Source organism: Cololabis saira, chromosome 5 (assembly GCF_033807715.1).
Source record: "Cololabis saira isolate AMF1-May2022 chromosome 5, fColSai1.1, whole genome shotgun sequence".
Classification (NCBI taxonomy): domain Eukaryota; kingdom Metazoa; phylum Chordata; class Actinopteri; order Beloniformes; family Belonidae; genus Cololabis; species Cololabis saira.
In genome coordinates, this window is record NC_084591.1 from 49,649,100 (window position 1) to 49,666,817 (window position 17,718).

The 17,718-nt window shown below is 40.1% G+C and overlaps 1 protein-coding gene across 1 annotated transcript in view; it reads right to left on the reverse strand.

The window, feature by feature from the left end:
• Positions 1-17,718, reverse strand: part of znf423 (zinc finger protein 423) — a 260,684-nt gene that overhangs the window by 206,323 nt on the left and 36,643 nt on the right. Inside the window, exon 2 of the mRNA XM_061722329.1 lies at positions 11,243-11,302. Within this exon, the coding sequence (XP_061578313.1) occupies positions 11,243-11,302 (60 nt within the window). The remainder of the gene's footprint in view (positions 1-11,242; positions 11,303-17,718) is intronic.

Below are 17,718 nucleotides of genomic sequence, written 5' to 3' on the forward strand. Positions count from 1 at the left end.
ATGAATGCCTGAGGAATAATAAGGTCACTTTGCATCTATGCAAGAGAGATATAAACACTGCACAGGCGGTTCTGTGCACAGTTTAATGGCAAATCTGTGTGTGTGTTCATGTGCATGGTAATTAGATAAAATGGAGCGAATTAACAGAGTCCACAGTGCAAAATGATGTTACACATCCTAACCACGCCTAGCTGAGACCCACTAATCACCACTCGTTAGGCTCAAAGGCAAGTACATGTGGATGCTTGTGTGTTTCCATTGCATGGCTGTGCTTATTAGACTGCGTGTGTTTTCTCTCATTAACCACTTAAATTGAGTTCATTGAGGTAATTAGTAAGTTAAATGATAATAAATCCGCAGACATAATAGATGGCAGAGAGAATCACTTATTAGCCTCATAACACATATATAAAAAACAAAAAAAAACTTGATCCAAACACACACACAGCCCAGTTATCTTAACCCTTGTGCTGTCTTCGGGTCAATGAAGGAGGAAGAGAAGAAGGGAGGAAGGAGAAATGAAAAGAAGGAAAGAGAGAAGGAAGGAAGGGAGAAAAGAAGGAAGGGAGGATGGGAGAAAAGGAAGGGAAGGAAGGAAGGAAGGAAGGAAGGAAGGAAGGAAGGAAGGAAGGAAGGAAGGAAGGAAGGAAGGAAGGAAGGAAGGAAGGAAGGAAACAAGGAAGGAAGGAAGGAAGGAAGGAAGGAAGGAAGGAAGGAAGGAAGGAAGGAAGGAAGGAAGGAAGGAAGGAAGGAAGGAAGGAAGGAAGGAAGGAAACAAGGAAACAAGGAAGGAAGGAAGGAAGGAAGGAAGGAAGGAAGGAAGGAAGGAAGGAAGGAAGGAAGGAAGGAAGGAAGGAAGGAAGGAAGGAAGGAAGGACAGAGCAAGAGGAAAGAAGGACAGGAGAATTAGGTCATTTTGACCCAAAGACAGTACAAGGGTTAAACACAGACTCTTGATTCATTTCACTGCAATGAGCAGTTGCCAAGTTCAGCAAGTGAAGAACCAAAGTGGAACAGCAAAGAAATCAAATGCATACAGTCAGCACGACCACCGTACACGTCTGTGTGTCCTGTGGGGAGAAGAGTAGGGAACTAATGAACTCTGGGAAATGTTCCTGAACTGCCCCAGGGTGGTAGACGTACACTGACAGAGCTGCAGCAGCTACAGGGGGACTTAGGGGGAATAAAACATGCTGCAATACAGCAAAAGGTAAGGTTGTTATTAAAGTGTTTGATTTGGCCGACAGAAACTGGTGCGGTGGCCTGACCGGGCCGCGTTCTGCAGCTCAAAGAGAGATGGAGATCTGCTAGCCAAGCATGCATAAAACACACACACCTCTCTCTGAACACTTAAAGGAGGCATCAAACGATGGAAAAAGTGTGTGTTGAGCTTCCAGGAGAGTGTTTAGAAACCCAACCGTTTCAACACAAGGCTTTCATTCTTCTCCACATCACACTCTCCTCTGGACCAGGATTCAAAAGGAACCTGGCTGACTAACATAACACTCAACACGGCTACGGACGAGGTTCAAGCCAAATCTGTACATGCAGCATGGCTTGTAAAATACCGTATTTTCCGCAGTATAAGGCGCACCTAAAAGCCTTTAATTTTCTCAAAAACCGTCAGTGCGCCTTATAATGCAGTGCGCCTTATGATCATTACGGTAATTTCTGTTACTGTAGGGGGATTGTGGGTAATGTAGTCAGGGGGATTGTGGGTAATGTAGTTGGTGTCGCCGAAGTTACGGCGCTAAAAACGTCAGGAATCGTCACAGACGTTCAAGACAACAGCAGCGATGCTGACTCGCATCATGGCGACTTTGACGAGACGGAGCAAAGCTGCTTTTTATTTTGTTAATAAAGTTTGACATACGGTACTTTTCTTCTTGGTTTTTTTTTTGCATTTGCTGTAGGATTTTGTAGCATTTCCTGTAGCGCAGCTCCATCAGGTAGATACGTAACTCAACCCCAGCCACTATAGTACGGTATTTTACCAGATATTTAGTGTGCCTTATAATGCAGTGTGCCTTATATATGGAAAAAAGTTTTAAAATACATAATTCATTGAAGGTGCGCCTTATAATGTGGTGCACCTTATATTGCGGAAAATACGGTACTCACGACTGAGTACCAGTAATGTCAGATTTTATTAGTGTTGGACGCAATGATTTCAATTGTTTCTTGTTGTAGTAACAGAAACAGGGGGGTGGGTCCTGACTCTTCCCAACACTGGAGTGACCAACTGAAAGTTTTACACTGCAAAACTGGTTCCACTTTTTATGTTTGTTAAATGTACAACTGAATTGATTTATTTTGAAGGCATACTTCCTGTATGACCACGTTGGGAAGATTTTTAAATAGCATGTGTGACAATGACAGTCCAAGAAAAACTGTACATAACACGCACGCACGCGCGCGCGCACGCACGCACGCACACACACGCACGCACGCGCACACGCACACACACTCTGCAGCGTTCAGTTATTCTGCTCCTCACCGGTGGAACAAATACTTACCTGATGTACTCTACTGCCCTTATTTTTAACAACTTGTGCTTTTTATTATTTTACCTCTTTTCTTATCATTTTATTTCATTTTATTTATTATTTACTGTTTAATTGAGTCTTGCCGTTTTTAATGTTGATATAAAACACTTTGAATTACCTTGTGTTGAATTGTGCTATACAAATAAACTTGCCTTGATAGACCATGTACTGTATGTGTGTTTGTGTTTTCACAATTCAAGGCCCGTTGCACCTTGGGAGATCTGCCGAGCTGCAGAGCGGATGAACTCCACAAACACACACTAACACATAAATGTATGCACCCAGCTCCACACAGACGCCCCCTGGGATGTGCTGCCATAAGTAAGAGCAGCACCCAACACCAACGTCTGGAAACAGGATGATGAAAGAGCCATGAGCGTCATGGAAGGAAGAGAGACGCACAAAAACACGTATAAAAGACAAACAGTTAAAACCAGATCAATAGAAACATCCCACTAATACGTTGAGGGCTTCTCACTTTTCATTTGTTGGCACACAAACGCATACACACCTCAGAAGACGTTTGACGTAAAATAAAAAAGGCTTGTTGTTATAGACCAGCGGTCGGCAACCCAAAATGTTTTAGACCCATATTGGACCAAAAACACAAAAAACAAATATGTCTGGAGCCGCAAAAAATGAAAAGTCTTGTATCAGCCTTAGAATGAAGACAACTCATGCTGCATGTATCTTCATTAGCTCTAACTGGTGGAAGATTTTATTTTCATTATGCACTTCGAGTCAAAATTCGAGTCAAAAAAGTCAAAATGTCGAGAAAAAAGTCGAAATTTCGAGAAAAAAGTTGAAATGTCGAGATTTAAAAAGGAAAAAAGAAAAAAAGAAAAAAAGGAAAAAAGAAAAAAGAAAAAAAAAAGAAAAAAAGAAAAAAAGAAAAAAAAGTCAAACATTTTTGAAAAAGCTCCAGGAGCTACTAGGGCGGCGCTAAAGAGCCACATGCAGTTCTAGAGCCGCGGGTTGCCGACCCCCGTTATAGACAATAACAACAAAAACAGAAGCCCCTGCACTGTCACAGGCGGACAAGAAGAGTTCACTCACACATTCACAGGAACTGTTTTCCTGTGGTAGCCTTGGGGAAATTAAAACTACATTATGGACCTCCAGAGGGCATCAGGGAAAGAGGGTTAGGGGAAGAGGAAGAGAGAAAGAGGAAGTAAAGGAAAGAAACAGAGGGGCCAGTGTCCTGTTTTTCTGGGCTCTGCCCATCACAGAGAGTTTACAGGGATCCACTGCATTCCTACTGGTACGTCTCACCTCCAAACACGGGGTACACACCAGCAGGGATGGCCCTGCCGTTCCGCCTTTCTTTGGAAATGTCCAACCATTCACTGAAAGATCCTAATGATTGTCAAAACGTGCTATTTCCCTACTTGACCCACAGCTGGGCGGTTGTTGTCATCCTAAACTAGGGGAGGTTTTGAAAGCAGCAGCACAAACGCAGTCAGTGGAATAGATATTTTCTAAAATGAGCAGCATATTGGCTGAGTCATAAAAACAGCCAGCAGTAAGTGCGTCAGACTGGAACAATGGACATGCATTATGTACACTTACCCTGCAGTTGTAAACAGCCAAGTCTCACAAAACGTATGATACTTTTTTTTTGTCAAAAATGTCCAAATGTCCAAAAATGTAGGAGTTTCACAAACCATAGTGGGAAATTGTGAAATGACAACATATCAACAGTCTGTTGTTTTTTTTTAACCCTTGTGCTGTCTTTGGGTCAAAATGACCCAATTCTTCTATCCTTCTTTCTTCCTGCCATGCTCTCTCCTTTCTTCTTCCTTTCCTCTTTTCCTCCTTTTTCTTCCTACCTCCCTTTCGTCATTCGATCCTTTATTACCTTCTTTGCTTTTCCTTCCTTCTTTCCTTATTTTCTCCATTACTTCCTTCTTTCTTTCTTTCCTTTTCTCTCTCCTTTCCTTCCTCCCTCCCTTCTTTCCTTTTCTCCCTCCCTTCCTCCCTCCCTTCCATCTTTTCTCCCTTCCTTACTCCCTTTCCTACTTCCTTCCTTCTTTCTCCCTTCCTTCCATCCATCTTTTCTCCCTTCCTTACTCCCTCTCCTACTTCCTTCCTTATTTTCTCCTTTTTCCCTTCCTTCCATTCCTCCCTTCTTTCCTCCCTTCCATCTTTTCTCCCTTCCCTACTTCCTTCCTTCTTTTCTCCTTTCTCCCTTCCTTCCATTACTCCCTTCTTTCCTTCATTCCTTCTTTTCTCCCTTCACCCTCCCTTGACCCAAAGGCAGCACAAGGGTTAATAGGGACCAGCAAAGGGAAATGCACACGTATTTATATTGTAACTATTTTAAAACTTGAAGTTGTGCTATAACACTACTTATTCATTACACATTGCTGCATTACATAAATGCTTTGACTTTGAATAATCATTTGAATGATCATCTGCTGCCTTTGTCTTCTGTTGACTACGTCCTCAACAACGATAGCAGTCAATCATCCGTCCACAACTAAACATGTTTCTCTGCACCCTCTTCAGTCTCTCAGGACAAGATCCTAGGATGGGAACCCTCACAAAAAGAAAACACGGTTGAATGTTAACACTGTTAACCCTCAGCAGTACCATGTCGCACATTTCACAATTGTTGCCTTTCTTTTGTGAAAAAGTGTAATCCATCTCACATCTAGTTTAACTGTGGGGGCAGAAATCCAGACCTCAGACTCTTTACCACATCACCTGGATTGCTGCATCATAATGTAAGATTTCATGCTTTTCTTTGTTAATTTTTCCAATGTAATATGTCTTGTGTGCGTGTGACGTTCAGCCTCTCACTACGTTCATCACAACATTGGCGTTTCAGGTCTTGCTGTACGACTAGGCCTGTGTTGGAAAAAAAAAAAAAAAAAATCGATTTTCCGATTCTAAATCGATTCTCATATTAATTCCTAAAAATCGATTCTTATGTCTAAAGATCGATTCTTTTTCATCATTACATTTTCGCCCGGTGAACTTTAATCCCAGTAGTCGGACAGTTTGTCATGACACTTCTCAAAAATGCCAGGTGCTTCATGGCAATATGTGTGTGTGGTAATAAATCAGACAAGTGTCCCGGGGCCCACAAGCTCATAGGGCCCAATGATAGGGTCCCGTTTTGTGTGATACGTTCATCTATAATCGTAAATTGTAGGCTATAATTACAATAAAATGTGCATTGTGCGGCCAGTGTAGGCTACTTCTTCCTTTACAACTGTCCTGAACGCATCAGGGCTGTGAGCCTGATTTAAGGTTCTGCGTTAAAATCGACGCAGAGCCTGCGCCGTAGGCTCTGTGTTGGTGTAACGCGGAACCATAAATCAGCCTTAACAGTTACAGCCAATTTGCCGACTCGGCAAATTTGCTGCCGTGAAGGAGATGAGCGTTAAACTTTAACTAGACTAGAGTCTATTCTCTGTTATAGAACTAGACTAGAGTCTATTCTGTTATAGAACTAGACTAGAGTCTAATCTGTTATAGAACTAGACTAGAGTCTAATCTGTTATAGAACTAGACTAGAGTCTAATCTGTTATAGAACTAGACTAGAGTCTATTCTGTTATAGAACTAGACTAGAGTCTAATCTGTTATAGAACTAGACTAGAGTCTATTCTGTTATAGAACTAGACTAGAGTCTAATCTGTTATAGAACTAGACTAGAGTCTAATCTGTTATAGAACTAGACTAGAGTCTAATCTGTTATAGAACTAGACTAGAGTCTATTCTGTTATAGAACTAGACTAGAGTCTATTCTGTTATAGAACTAGACTAGAGTCTAATCTGTTATAGAACTAGACTAGAGTCTATTCTGTTATAGAACTAGACTAGAGTCTAATCTGTTATAGAACTAGACTAGAGTCTATTCTGTTATAGAACTAGACTAGAGTCTATTCTGTTATAGAACTAGACTAGAGTCTAATCTGTTATAGAACTAGACTAGAGTCTATTCTGTTATAGAACTAGACTAGAGTCTATTCTCTGTTATAGAATCAGAAATGATGTTATAGACCGCTGTGTCTATATCTATCTAAATAGATTGTGTAATTTTAGACCAGTTATGTTTTTTTGTATTTAAGCTGTATCAAAGATGGAACTGAGTCGTCTGTGACTATCTGAGTTTTCAGCTCCATGTGATTGACAGCTGATGTGCGTGCGTGCGTGCGTGCGTGCGTGCGTGCGTGCGTGCGTGCGTGCGTGCGTGCGTGCGTGCGTGCGTGCGTGCGTGCGTGCGTGCGTGCGTGCGTGCGTGCGTGCTTCTGAACAAGTTTGTGACTTTACTCTGCTTTCTGCAGCATAGGCCTATAGGCTTAGCTCAATAAAAGTGAGAATAAATGTTGTTTGATGGGTAGGATGAGTTGTTGTTGAACGTTAAAATGACTATCATAAGGGCCCATCGAGAATGCTCCGCCCCCTCTGTACTGAGACCCACGCTCAGCCACTGTTATAACTCTTGTTTAGTGTTAAGAAACTTCAAAATGCATGGTTAGGATTAGAAAAAATGAATAGGAGTTTTGCATTTGAGCAGTCATGGGTCACGATTCTCATGGCGGTGGACATTGCCCACACAAAACAACAGCGTTGGAATTAAATACCATCTCCCAGTTTCTAACCACGGATACTATTATGAACTGGAGATGAAGTCAAACATAGCTCTTAGATTTTTTTCTTTTTATTGTTTTTGGACAAAAGACAAGTGCATGTCAGTGCTGGCTTATAGACGTCCAGGTTGCAGAACACTGGGGATCCGCACGTACCGTAAAACCCTTCAGGGTGGAAGGGTTGCTCTGTCCTGCCGTAGCCTCCACCACACACCTACTTACACTTTTTTTAAAGCCATTAAAAATTACTTCAAGACCTATATCATTCACAAATATACAGAAAGTTATCGTCTTTGCTACCAACACTTATTGCTTTATCAGCCTTGGATCCCATACTGGATTATGAACTAAAAAAAGCAAAAAGAAGGTTATTGTTTTGCTTTTCTGTCCCTTTTTTAAACTTCTACCACTGCATATTCTAATTATACAACTAAATAAAAAAAGCTTAAAAAGAAATACAAGTAAAAATACATAAAGATCACCCTAAAATAAAACACCCGTGTTGTGTTTTAGAAATCTATTTAGCAACTGCACTTCTGTAAACCAAACGCACACGTTCCTTATTAATCCAGATCTGTACACTGGTCGGTTCAAGACACGTCCTCAACAGCAACGCTCTCATACTGTGAATAACAATAATCCAGTAGGTCTCAGATTCTCAGTTTCAGCCGGGGGATTTGACAAGCGTTTTCCATCATGACTCATTGGCTCTCTTAGTCTGTGACTGAGTGTCTGAGCGAACACACACCAAGAGGAGGTGTGGAAATGTGTGTGTGTTGCCTACAGTACAGTAGATGGAAATGGAGGAAAAACGTGGCGAGAGATAGAGAATGAATGATTTCATCAACCTGTGCACACGTCTGACGAGATGACCGTTTCTCCTGGTCCTTTAGGAACGGAGAGAGTGTCATTTTGAAAGGCAGCATGTGCAGATGGAAGTAAAGAACTAGAGGTTCTTGAGGTGCCATAATTCTTGGTAGGGTTGATATGGGACAGGGGGACCGACGAGAAAGAGAAAGAAACAAATAGATGAGGAAATGTAAAGAGGGGGAGCATGCAGTGGAGTCACCCTCCTCCTCACTCCCTCCACCTTTACGTTCAGAAGTCTTTCAAAACTCAACACACATTTTACAGAGATCGTGAAAAGGAGAAAGAGGCCTGGCATAGAAAAAAGTGTAAAGAAAAAGAAGCTGAAATCATTTAAAAGATGTGTTTAAAGTACATTCCTGTGTCCTCCATCCTTGTAAACACTGACTGCGTTTCCATGCATCAATAACCCTTTTAAAACCCGAATATTGGAAATAACCTGAATTTACACGGCCATGTAAACACCAATAACCCCTTTGAATAACCAGAATTTGCTCATATTCTGGTTTTTAAAAACCCTAATATGAGCCCTGGGTTACTCCTTTTAAAACCTGAATATGCACATGCTCTGTTCACAAGGAATCCTGGTCTTTTGAGTCCAGGAAGTTCTTATAAACACGGAGAAACCAAGACCAGGAGGAGACTAATCACTTCATAAATGGAATGAAGGATATGAACATTTCTGCATTTGTAGACGGTAGAAAGTACCGGGATAGAAGATTTACAAGAAGGTGAGAGAAAAGTTGGTTGAAGCAGCATTTGTTTTGAATTTGGATACAGGAAGAAGAAGTAGAAATGACGGGAATTGCGTCATCACGTTCTCCGTGCGTCGCTGGTTTGATCCAGATATCCTGAATGATTAATTACCATGGAAACGGAATATTCCCAATGTTTCAGTAACCGGAATATTAGCAATAACCCCAATTTTGACTGCATGTAAACGTAGTCACTGATGCTCTGGAAGTGATGGAAACGACGATGTTTTTCTTCTTGTTAATGAGGGAAGGCTCCAATTCTCACCTCTAGAATCATGTGTGCATAAATGAAGAGCAAAAAAAAAGCAAAACATTAAAGTAAAGAGGCATAAAATGGCAAGCAGTGGTCATGATGAACAGCCGGGATGAGAGAAGGATTTACTGGAGTAGGGAAAATCTGATGCAGACGATGCCGGGAAAGGGAATACATGTTGAAATTCAAACTGAAAAGAGTGGCTGAGTAAGGGAATATGGGACAGTGTGTTTTCATGGGAGGAAGAGTTTCAGATAGGTGTGTGTGTGTGTGTGTGTGTGTGTGTGTGTGTGTGTGTGTGTGTGTGTGTGTGTGTGTGTGTCATGAGACTTGAGTTTCCTGCTGGAACTGACACACACAGCAGTTCTAGTGAGCCACCCAGGACCTCAGTCAGCACCCCTCTGCACACGCACACCCCGACACACACACACACACACACACACACACACACACACACACACACACACACACACCGGCCCCTGGGGGGGGAGTTAGCACAGGTTTGAAGAAAGGGAAATAGGAAGGTTGAGCACGTCATCGACCCCCCAGGGGTCGTACTTTCCTCTCCTCCCATCCCTGTAGAGCTTAACGAGAGACCGGGCCAGAGCAGAGAGAGAGAGAGATAACCGCATATTTACCACATTCAGCAGTATCTTATTTCCCTGCTGGGATCCAGTCAGAGGAAGTGTTTAACTCTTCTCTGATAGGCTGCAAACAGGAGCAGAAAAACTGGCTACAGCGGACAAACACCTACAGCTGTTCTGGCACTTTTTTGCCAGCGTTTGTGAAATAGTGATGATCTTTGCTGAACGCTCAACGGTGAGGATGCTGTTAGTAGCCGAGCTGTGCCGTGGACGACAGATAGTTCACTTCTGCGTTTCCTTGATCTCCGACACAAGAACATTCAGCTCGTGACAGCAGTTGTCGTATATACTGGTGCACCCTCCGCCGCCAACCAATGGAGAAAGAGCACGGATGGATACACAAATGAATTTAAAGAGCAATGAGTGTAAACATGATCACGGAATTATTCTATTCGGATTTAAAATTGGAATAAACCAGCCACTTACTTCGGAAAGTTTAATGGGGAATGGCCATTTTCATTCGGAATTAGGTGTTTACATGGTAATGTTTACTCATTTTAAATCAGATTTAATTTTAATTCTGAATTAAAGAGGAATTAAACTTAAACTGAATGTGCACACTTGTGGTCTTGGTGTTGGCTTTTGAAAGCAATTTAAACTGTTTATTTCAAGACGATCAACAGTGAGCTCTGTGAGCTTTTATCCAATCAGCTTCAACACATTATTTGTTCAATATAAGAGCCCATTTGCAAACAGTTGAGAATGTTTTACTTACACGAGAAACGTCTTGCCGAGCTCCCAACCAAGATGGTGTTTATTAACCAGAACAAGTCTCAGTAATATCTCACTTGATGTGATGGTTTGTACATGCAAAAGTGGCTTTGAATGAGAGCTGTTTCACTACAAGAAACAAATCACACATCTGTTTAAAACTAGTTTTCAAAAATGTATCTTTCAATTTTGATTAAAAAAAAGAAAAAGTGAATTATTTCTCATTCCACACATGCTCCTCTGAGAGCACTTGATTCACCCGTTCCTCTTTTTCACCTAAAGCAAAAGAGCAAGTGAGGATCATTTCAAACTTCCATCTTGCGATGGAAACGAGGGAGAAGATGGAGGAGGGAGGGAGGGGGGGAAATGGAGAGACTGGTTTCCAGAAACCACAAGGAAAAACAAAAATCCAAGAAAAGAACAAAAAGAAAAGCTCAACCATCTCTCCGACTTCCTCCCAGGATATCGGCGGACCATAGAGAGTAGTGAAAAAGCACACAAATCCCTCTCTTGCCTGCCCCCCACTCCTCCACCACAATCTCTTTCAATTCAGTCCCACTCCAGAGACCCAGTGCTCTGTTTCTTTCCACATCTCCCCATCATTCTCTTTTAAAATCTCTTCTTTTCTCTCTCATGATTTTCTCTTCTCCTAATGCTTAAACAGATTCACCCACCCCGGCTTCTGTGTTCACTAAATCTTTGTCTTTTCCTTACTCTCCTCTTCAGTCTCCCTCTGAGCGAGACATCAGAAATCCTGCAGAGCTGATTTTACAAATTGTGTAAATCTGTGGGTTTATGTGTGAGAGACGTAAAGACTTCAGTGTCGTGTGTGTTAATGCGAGAGTTAAAAGTGTGTGCACACTAACCCGTCTGGACAGGTGACTCGTCCCAGGTCCCTCCGCACTCCGACGACTCCCCTTCTTCTACTGCGGAGGCAAAAACAAGAAGGACAGTGAGAGGAAAACAGGGTTTGTCATTTATGTTATGCAACAAGCAAAAAAAAGCTTCATTTTCAACATGGAGAGAATGGTCTGACAGACCAGACACCAAAACTTTGTACAATCTAAGATACGTGATTCAGTCAGAATGACATGTGTAAGAGTCAATGACCAATAAGGATTTTCAACAGGTCAATTTTAAAATAATTTAAAAAAAAGAATATCTATTGCAGTAGTTCAAACATTAAGAATGTTGTGTAGACGTAAATTCATATAAAAATTTTAAATTAAGTGATTTCAGAGTTTTTTTTCAAGATGAATTGGCACTAGCCTTAAAAAGGTCATGTGGTGCAACCAGGATTCATATTAAAATAAATTCATTTCCTTAACATCTTGACATCTTTTTTTTACAAGTTTTCAGTATTATACAAAAATTGTTATTTTTTTAATGGTCACGCCACATGATATTACATCCTCATTATGATGGAAATATAAATACAAATGTGTTGCAATCTTACACACTACAAGACAGTTCAGAAATCCTGCCAGATAGAAGAAGATTGATTTAAATACATTTAGAGTGACGCTTAAAACAACAACAACAAAATCCCAAATAACTAGTATTTTTTGTCAAATTCAAGTGAGTCCATATGTGGGACAGGTAGTTCATATATATGGTATTTTTTTATCCATTTAAACCTTTTTTGAATTGAAAAAAAATCAGTTTTTCAGAAAATGTAGGCATCACGTTAGGGCTGGGCGATATGGACCAAAAGTCATATCTCGATATTTTCTAGCTGAATGGCGATACTCGATATATATCGATATTTTTTCTGCGCCATAATTGGGGTTTCCCCCAAAGCATTATAGCATAGCATCTCTGTTAGCATCTCTGTTAGCATCTCTGTTAGCTTCATTTTTTTCTGAGGCAAACCCTTAAAAAAACAGTCAGTTTTAATACAAAGCCTCGTGCCAAATGTCACACAGGTTCCTTTATTAACAGAGGTCTGCACAATATCAAAATGTATAAAACAAATGAAATCAAAATAAACTGCCTGCATATATAGAATAAAAATGCTTCTTGAATAAAATAAAACAAATATCCCTTTCCTGCATAACAATTAAATTAAAATACACTGTGTAATTAATACAATGTAGACAGTAGCAGGCAGACTTTTCCACTGAGGTTGACAGTTGTGCAAATATCAAATAAAACATTCAAGTCAATTTGTCACAAAATAAGCTATATCAAAATCATTAAAGAAAAAAAAAAAAGATTTTAAATAATCGATAGAAACAATATTGTCTCGTACCATATTGCGTTTGAAAATATATCGATATATATTAAAATCTCGATATATCGCCCAGCCCTACATCACGTCATTGACCCTTAAACAGTGAAATGTGCGACCAGATTATATCTTAGTGTATTTAAATGGCCACCAGTTCTTACCTGGGGCCACACTAGTGGCAGCCTATTAGCTCTGCTCATATTATGTTGTGGATTTTGTCTTTTTTGGGATTTCCTACCAGTTCTCCTATATTTCTAACTGTATTTAGATACTGTGCTGCTTAAGGGAGTTCTGAATGTAATTCTACCACTTACTAACGTCTATTATGGGTAATCATGACAATACGAAGGTTTTCTGCATGTAGAGCAAACTGCTGTGTCTTCTAAAGCTCAGGACAGGATCCCAAATCCAGTTAGTTAGTAGGGAGAGGAAGGAGGAGGAAGCTTACACCATCAATTCCCTTAATCTGCATGGGGAATATAAGATTACTGGTGGGTTAAATGGACAAGCTTGGGGCACTGATGAAGACTGCAACACATCTTTCTACACGCAGAGACGGCAGTAGATGTAAAGGAGGAGGGATTGCAGTGCTTATTCACCCCAGAGGGCGTAATCGTGAACTTCTTACTGTTAAAACGCATCCCTGCTGTTTAGAAATGTGTCCTATTGGCTGTCCATCTGTGTTACCAGGTTGAAAAGGCATTCATGGTGATCTCTGGAGAATTCAAGCTCACATCTCTCTCCTACTTTCTTTTATTGATTGTGATTACCTTCATTTTCATTTTCTTGATTCACCTTTGAGTGTTAAGTAGTATTCAGTTCCTAATAACTTGAATTGAATTTCCTCAGAAAATTAGATTAGCAGAAACTTTTCTTTTTACAAAAAACTGTTAGCATTAACACTAGCTCCATTTATTGTGAAACTTAACTCAGATTTTTCTGTAATACACGACTCAACTGCTGATCTGTCCCACGTTGGGGTCAAGTAGGCCTGTGTTGGGAAAAAACAAAAAACAAAAAAACACGATTTTCCGATTCTAAATCGATTCCCATATGAATTCCTAAAAAATTGATTCGTATGTCTAAAGATCGATTTTTTTTTTTCATCATTACATTACAACTTTTGATATTTTTTTGTTTATCCCCAAAAAAGGAATGTTTTGTTGCACACGAGCATAACTAGTGCCATGTTTTTGCCTTTAAATATGTTTAAAAGGTATGAAAACATTAAAGTTTTAGGTTATAACTGCATAAATTGTCTATATTTCTTTGCTTTATATACTGTCTTGGGGTTACATTTGCATAAAATGCAAAAAATGCAAATGTAACCAAATTGCAAAACCAAATTCTCAAAAAGTGGGAAAAAATAAAAGCGATTTCCTCCGTCTCTGTTTCCTCCCTGGATCTGTTTGGTAATTCTGACCCACGATGTTTCCTAAAGCAGTTCTATCAGCATTCTGGGAGGTGCTTGGTCCTTACAGCATGATTAGCTGCAATACTTGCTGTTGAATCTCAATATAATACTAGTATTAATATGTTGCAGAACTACAGTCATATCATTCATGCAACAGCTCAAAAAACAGTTTTAATAAAACTAACCCAAATCAATATCGGAATCAAATCGGATCAAATCTTAATAATTGATTCTTGACATTTGAATGGATCCCCAGCCCTGGATTCAAGGTTCCAGCAGGTTCTCTGGATGTGTGCATCATCTAAAACAGGCCCGACGAGCCTCCAACACGCAGGTATTGACAAAGACAATGTCCTCAGATCTCTCAGACACATTCACACATTCACACGCAGAGCTGATCTGCGAGGAATGTGATAGCGACTTCCTGGGTACAACAGGAAGGAGGGAAGTGCAGCTGGCACACAAACAGGAAATGGCTGGAGCGGCCATACAATGGGATTTCCTGCTCGTCTCCTCCCCACCACGCAACGCCGCACTTCTCACTTACACACCTCTGCTTCTGATCCCTAAAAATCCTTTGCTCTTCTCCCGCTCCCAGGCCTGACCTCCACCCCCTTCTCCTCACTCCATGGCCTCTGCTACTCCCTCCGGACTCACCCCATCCTCACACCACACCGGAGCCAACAGCTCCAAGCAAAACAAGAAGTTATAAATCACTCAAGTGTTCCTTTAGAAAGACAAACAATGGCTGAGACTTTGTCCAAGATTAACCCCGCTGTTGACTCGGTCGCTCAAATGCAGTTTCTGGTGCAGCTCAGGCACAACAATAGGTGGAGTTGTGAGATGAGCCGGTTCACTTACAGAAAGATAAGATGACAGACTTGCATCATGCCCAGTTCATTTGATCACTAACTATGCATTGCATCTAGGGCTGGGGATCCATTCAAATGTCAAGAATTTATTCCGATTCTTAAGATTCAGAATCGATTATCACGCTTTGATTCAATCCGATTCTGATATTGATTTGGGTTAGTGTTATTAAAACAGTTTTTTCAGCTGCTGCATGAATTATATATATATATATATATATATATATATATGTAGTTATGCAACATATTGATACTGGTATTATAAGTATTGGCAGCTGATGATGCTGTAAGGACCAATCAGCTCCCAGAATGCTGAATTATCAAAACAGATCCAGAGCAGCAAACAGAGACGGATGAAATCGGTTTTATTTTTTCCCATTTTTGAGAATTTGGTTTTTAGCATTTTATGCAAATGTAACAAGACAGTATATAAAGCAAAGAAATATAGACAATGTATGCAATTATAACTGAAAACTTATGTTTTCATACCTGTTTTCATACATTTAAACATATTTAAAGGCAAAAACATGGCACTAGTTATGCTCGTGTGCAACAAAACATTCCTTTTTTGGGCATAAACAAAAAAATACCAAAAGTTGTAATGTAATGATCAGAGAAAAAATAAAAAAATAACAAAAAAATAACAAAAAAAACAAAAAAAAATCGATCTAGAGACATATGAACCAATTTTTAGGAATTAATATGAGAATCGATTTAGAATTGGAAATTTTTTTATTTTTTTTCAACACAGGCCTATTGCAATCCCAGGGGTTTTTTTTGGTTGTTTTTTTTTAAATCAAATGTCCTAATCAGCCAAGCCAAAAATGTCAAGATGAAACAGGTAATTATCAGGAAGTTTGCAGGTGAGTGTCCGTGCGGCAGATGAGAGGATTTCCAGAGTGAGATTCCTGTCCTCTCACCTGCGTTTGCGTGTGCAGTATTTCTTTACTGTCACTTCGTATGTGTGTACAATTTCCTGACCCGTTTCTGCAGACCTGGTTCAAAGTTGTTACAGCAGCTTTTGTGAAAGATGTGTTGCTTCGGCGAGCCGGTCTAACATCCTCATGTTTAACATCCTCATGTTTAACACCACTGATAATCAGCTCACTACTATTATTATTATCTTAGTCATTCAACTTTTTGTCTCACAAGTATGAATAGGAGGGTTTAAAAAATAAAAAACATTTACAATTCCCTGAAAAAAAAAGAAAGGCAAAACATACATTAAAATATCCGACTAAAGTTTTCTTTTTGAATGAACAGACACAAGTCGACTTGTAAAATTCAAACAGACATCAAAAGCAAATCCCTGACCGCTGACTCATTCATGTGTTAGTAACTAAAAAGGAGAATATGAGGACATCTTTATATAATCTAGCTAACGCTAAAAGGAAAGAAAGGAATTTGAAAATGACAAAGAGAAAACTAAAAGCTGTCTGTGACTAGCATGCCAGGTATTTATCTGCATAGATTGACAATTCATTTTTAATGACAAACCAGTTTCATACAGAGTTGATTCGTCCTTTACATGGTTGAGGATTTTTTTCCCCCCCAAAATAGACCTTTTCTCATGACCAAACCAAAAGTGGGCCCAGGCCATAGATGCATGTTAAAACCACAGTGATTTCTAACATTCTTTCCACTCAGAACAGGCTGAATCATTTGTTTCACTGCAGCGTCAGCTGCTTTGTCACCGCAAACTCAAACACAGAGTAAATGTTTTCCTTCAATACTTCCCAAACAACTGTACGACCCGACACGAGACCTCTTTTGACCCTAATTCGACACGAGGAGATGCACCAGCGTGGAAGGTGGAGAGTATTTGTTCAGAAAGCTGTGTTGGAGTGGTACGAAAGCTCCTCAGAATGTGCAGAACCAACGCTGGCTCAGGACTAAAGCAGGATCCTGTGTGACACGTCCCTTTGAGTGTTTGTTGTTGGACGTGGTCCTGCAGACACAACAACATGCAGACATGTGGACACAAGACTGCAGCTCCGCCTCAACACAACCATGTGAAGAGCTTAAAGATGGTTAACTAGTAATCTCTCATTTTCACTGGATTGTAAAATAAATACAACAATAATTAGAGCCAATGACTGCGTTTCCATGCATCAATAACCCTTTTAAAACCCGAATAATATATATATATATATATATAAATGTATTTGGTCATTTCACAAGCGACCAACAATTTGTTGAAGCGTTGGAAATGTGGCAGAGGGGGAGACATGATTGAAATCACCAGTGACTGCGTTTCCATGCATCAATAACCCTTTTAAAACCTGAATATTGGCCGAATTTGCACGGCCATGTAAACACCAATAACCCCTTTGAATAACCAGAATTTGCTCATATTCTGGTTTTTAAAAACCCCAACATGACCCCTGGGTTACTCCTTTTTAAACCTGAATATTGGGTCATGTAAACACCAAACGGAATATCCCCATCAAACGGAACAAGAATTTGTTTTCTGCACATGCTCTGTTCACAAGGAATCCTGGTCTTTTGAGTCCAGGAAGTTCTTATAAACACGGAGAAACAAGACCAGGAGGAGACTAATCACTTCATAAATGTAATGAAGGATATGAACATTTCTGCATTTGTAGACGGTAGAAAGTACCGGGATAGAAGATTTACAAGAAGGTGAGAGAAAAGTTGCGTGAAGCAGCATTTGTTTTGAATTTGGATACAGGAAGAAGAAGCAGAAATGACGGGAATTGCGTCATCACGTTCTCCGTGCGTCGCTGGTTTGATCCAGATATCCTGAATGATTAATTACCATGTAAACGGAATATTCTGAATGTTTCAGTAACCGGAATATATATATAT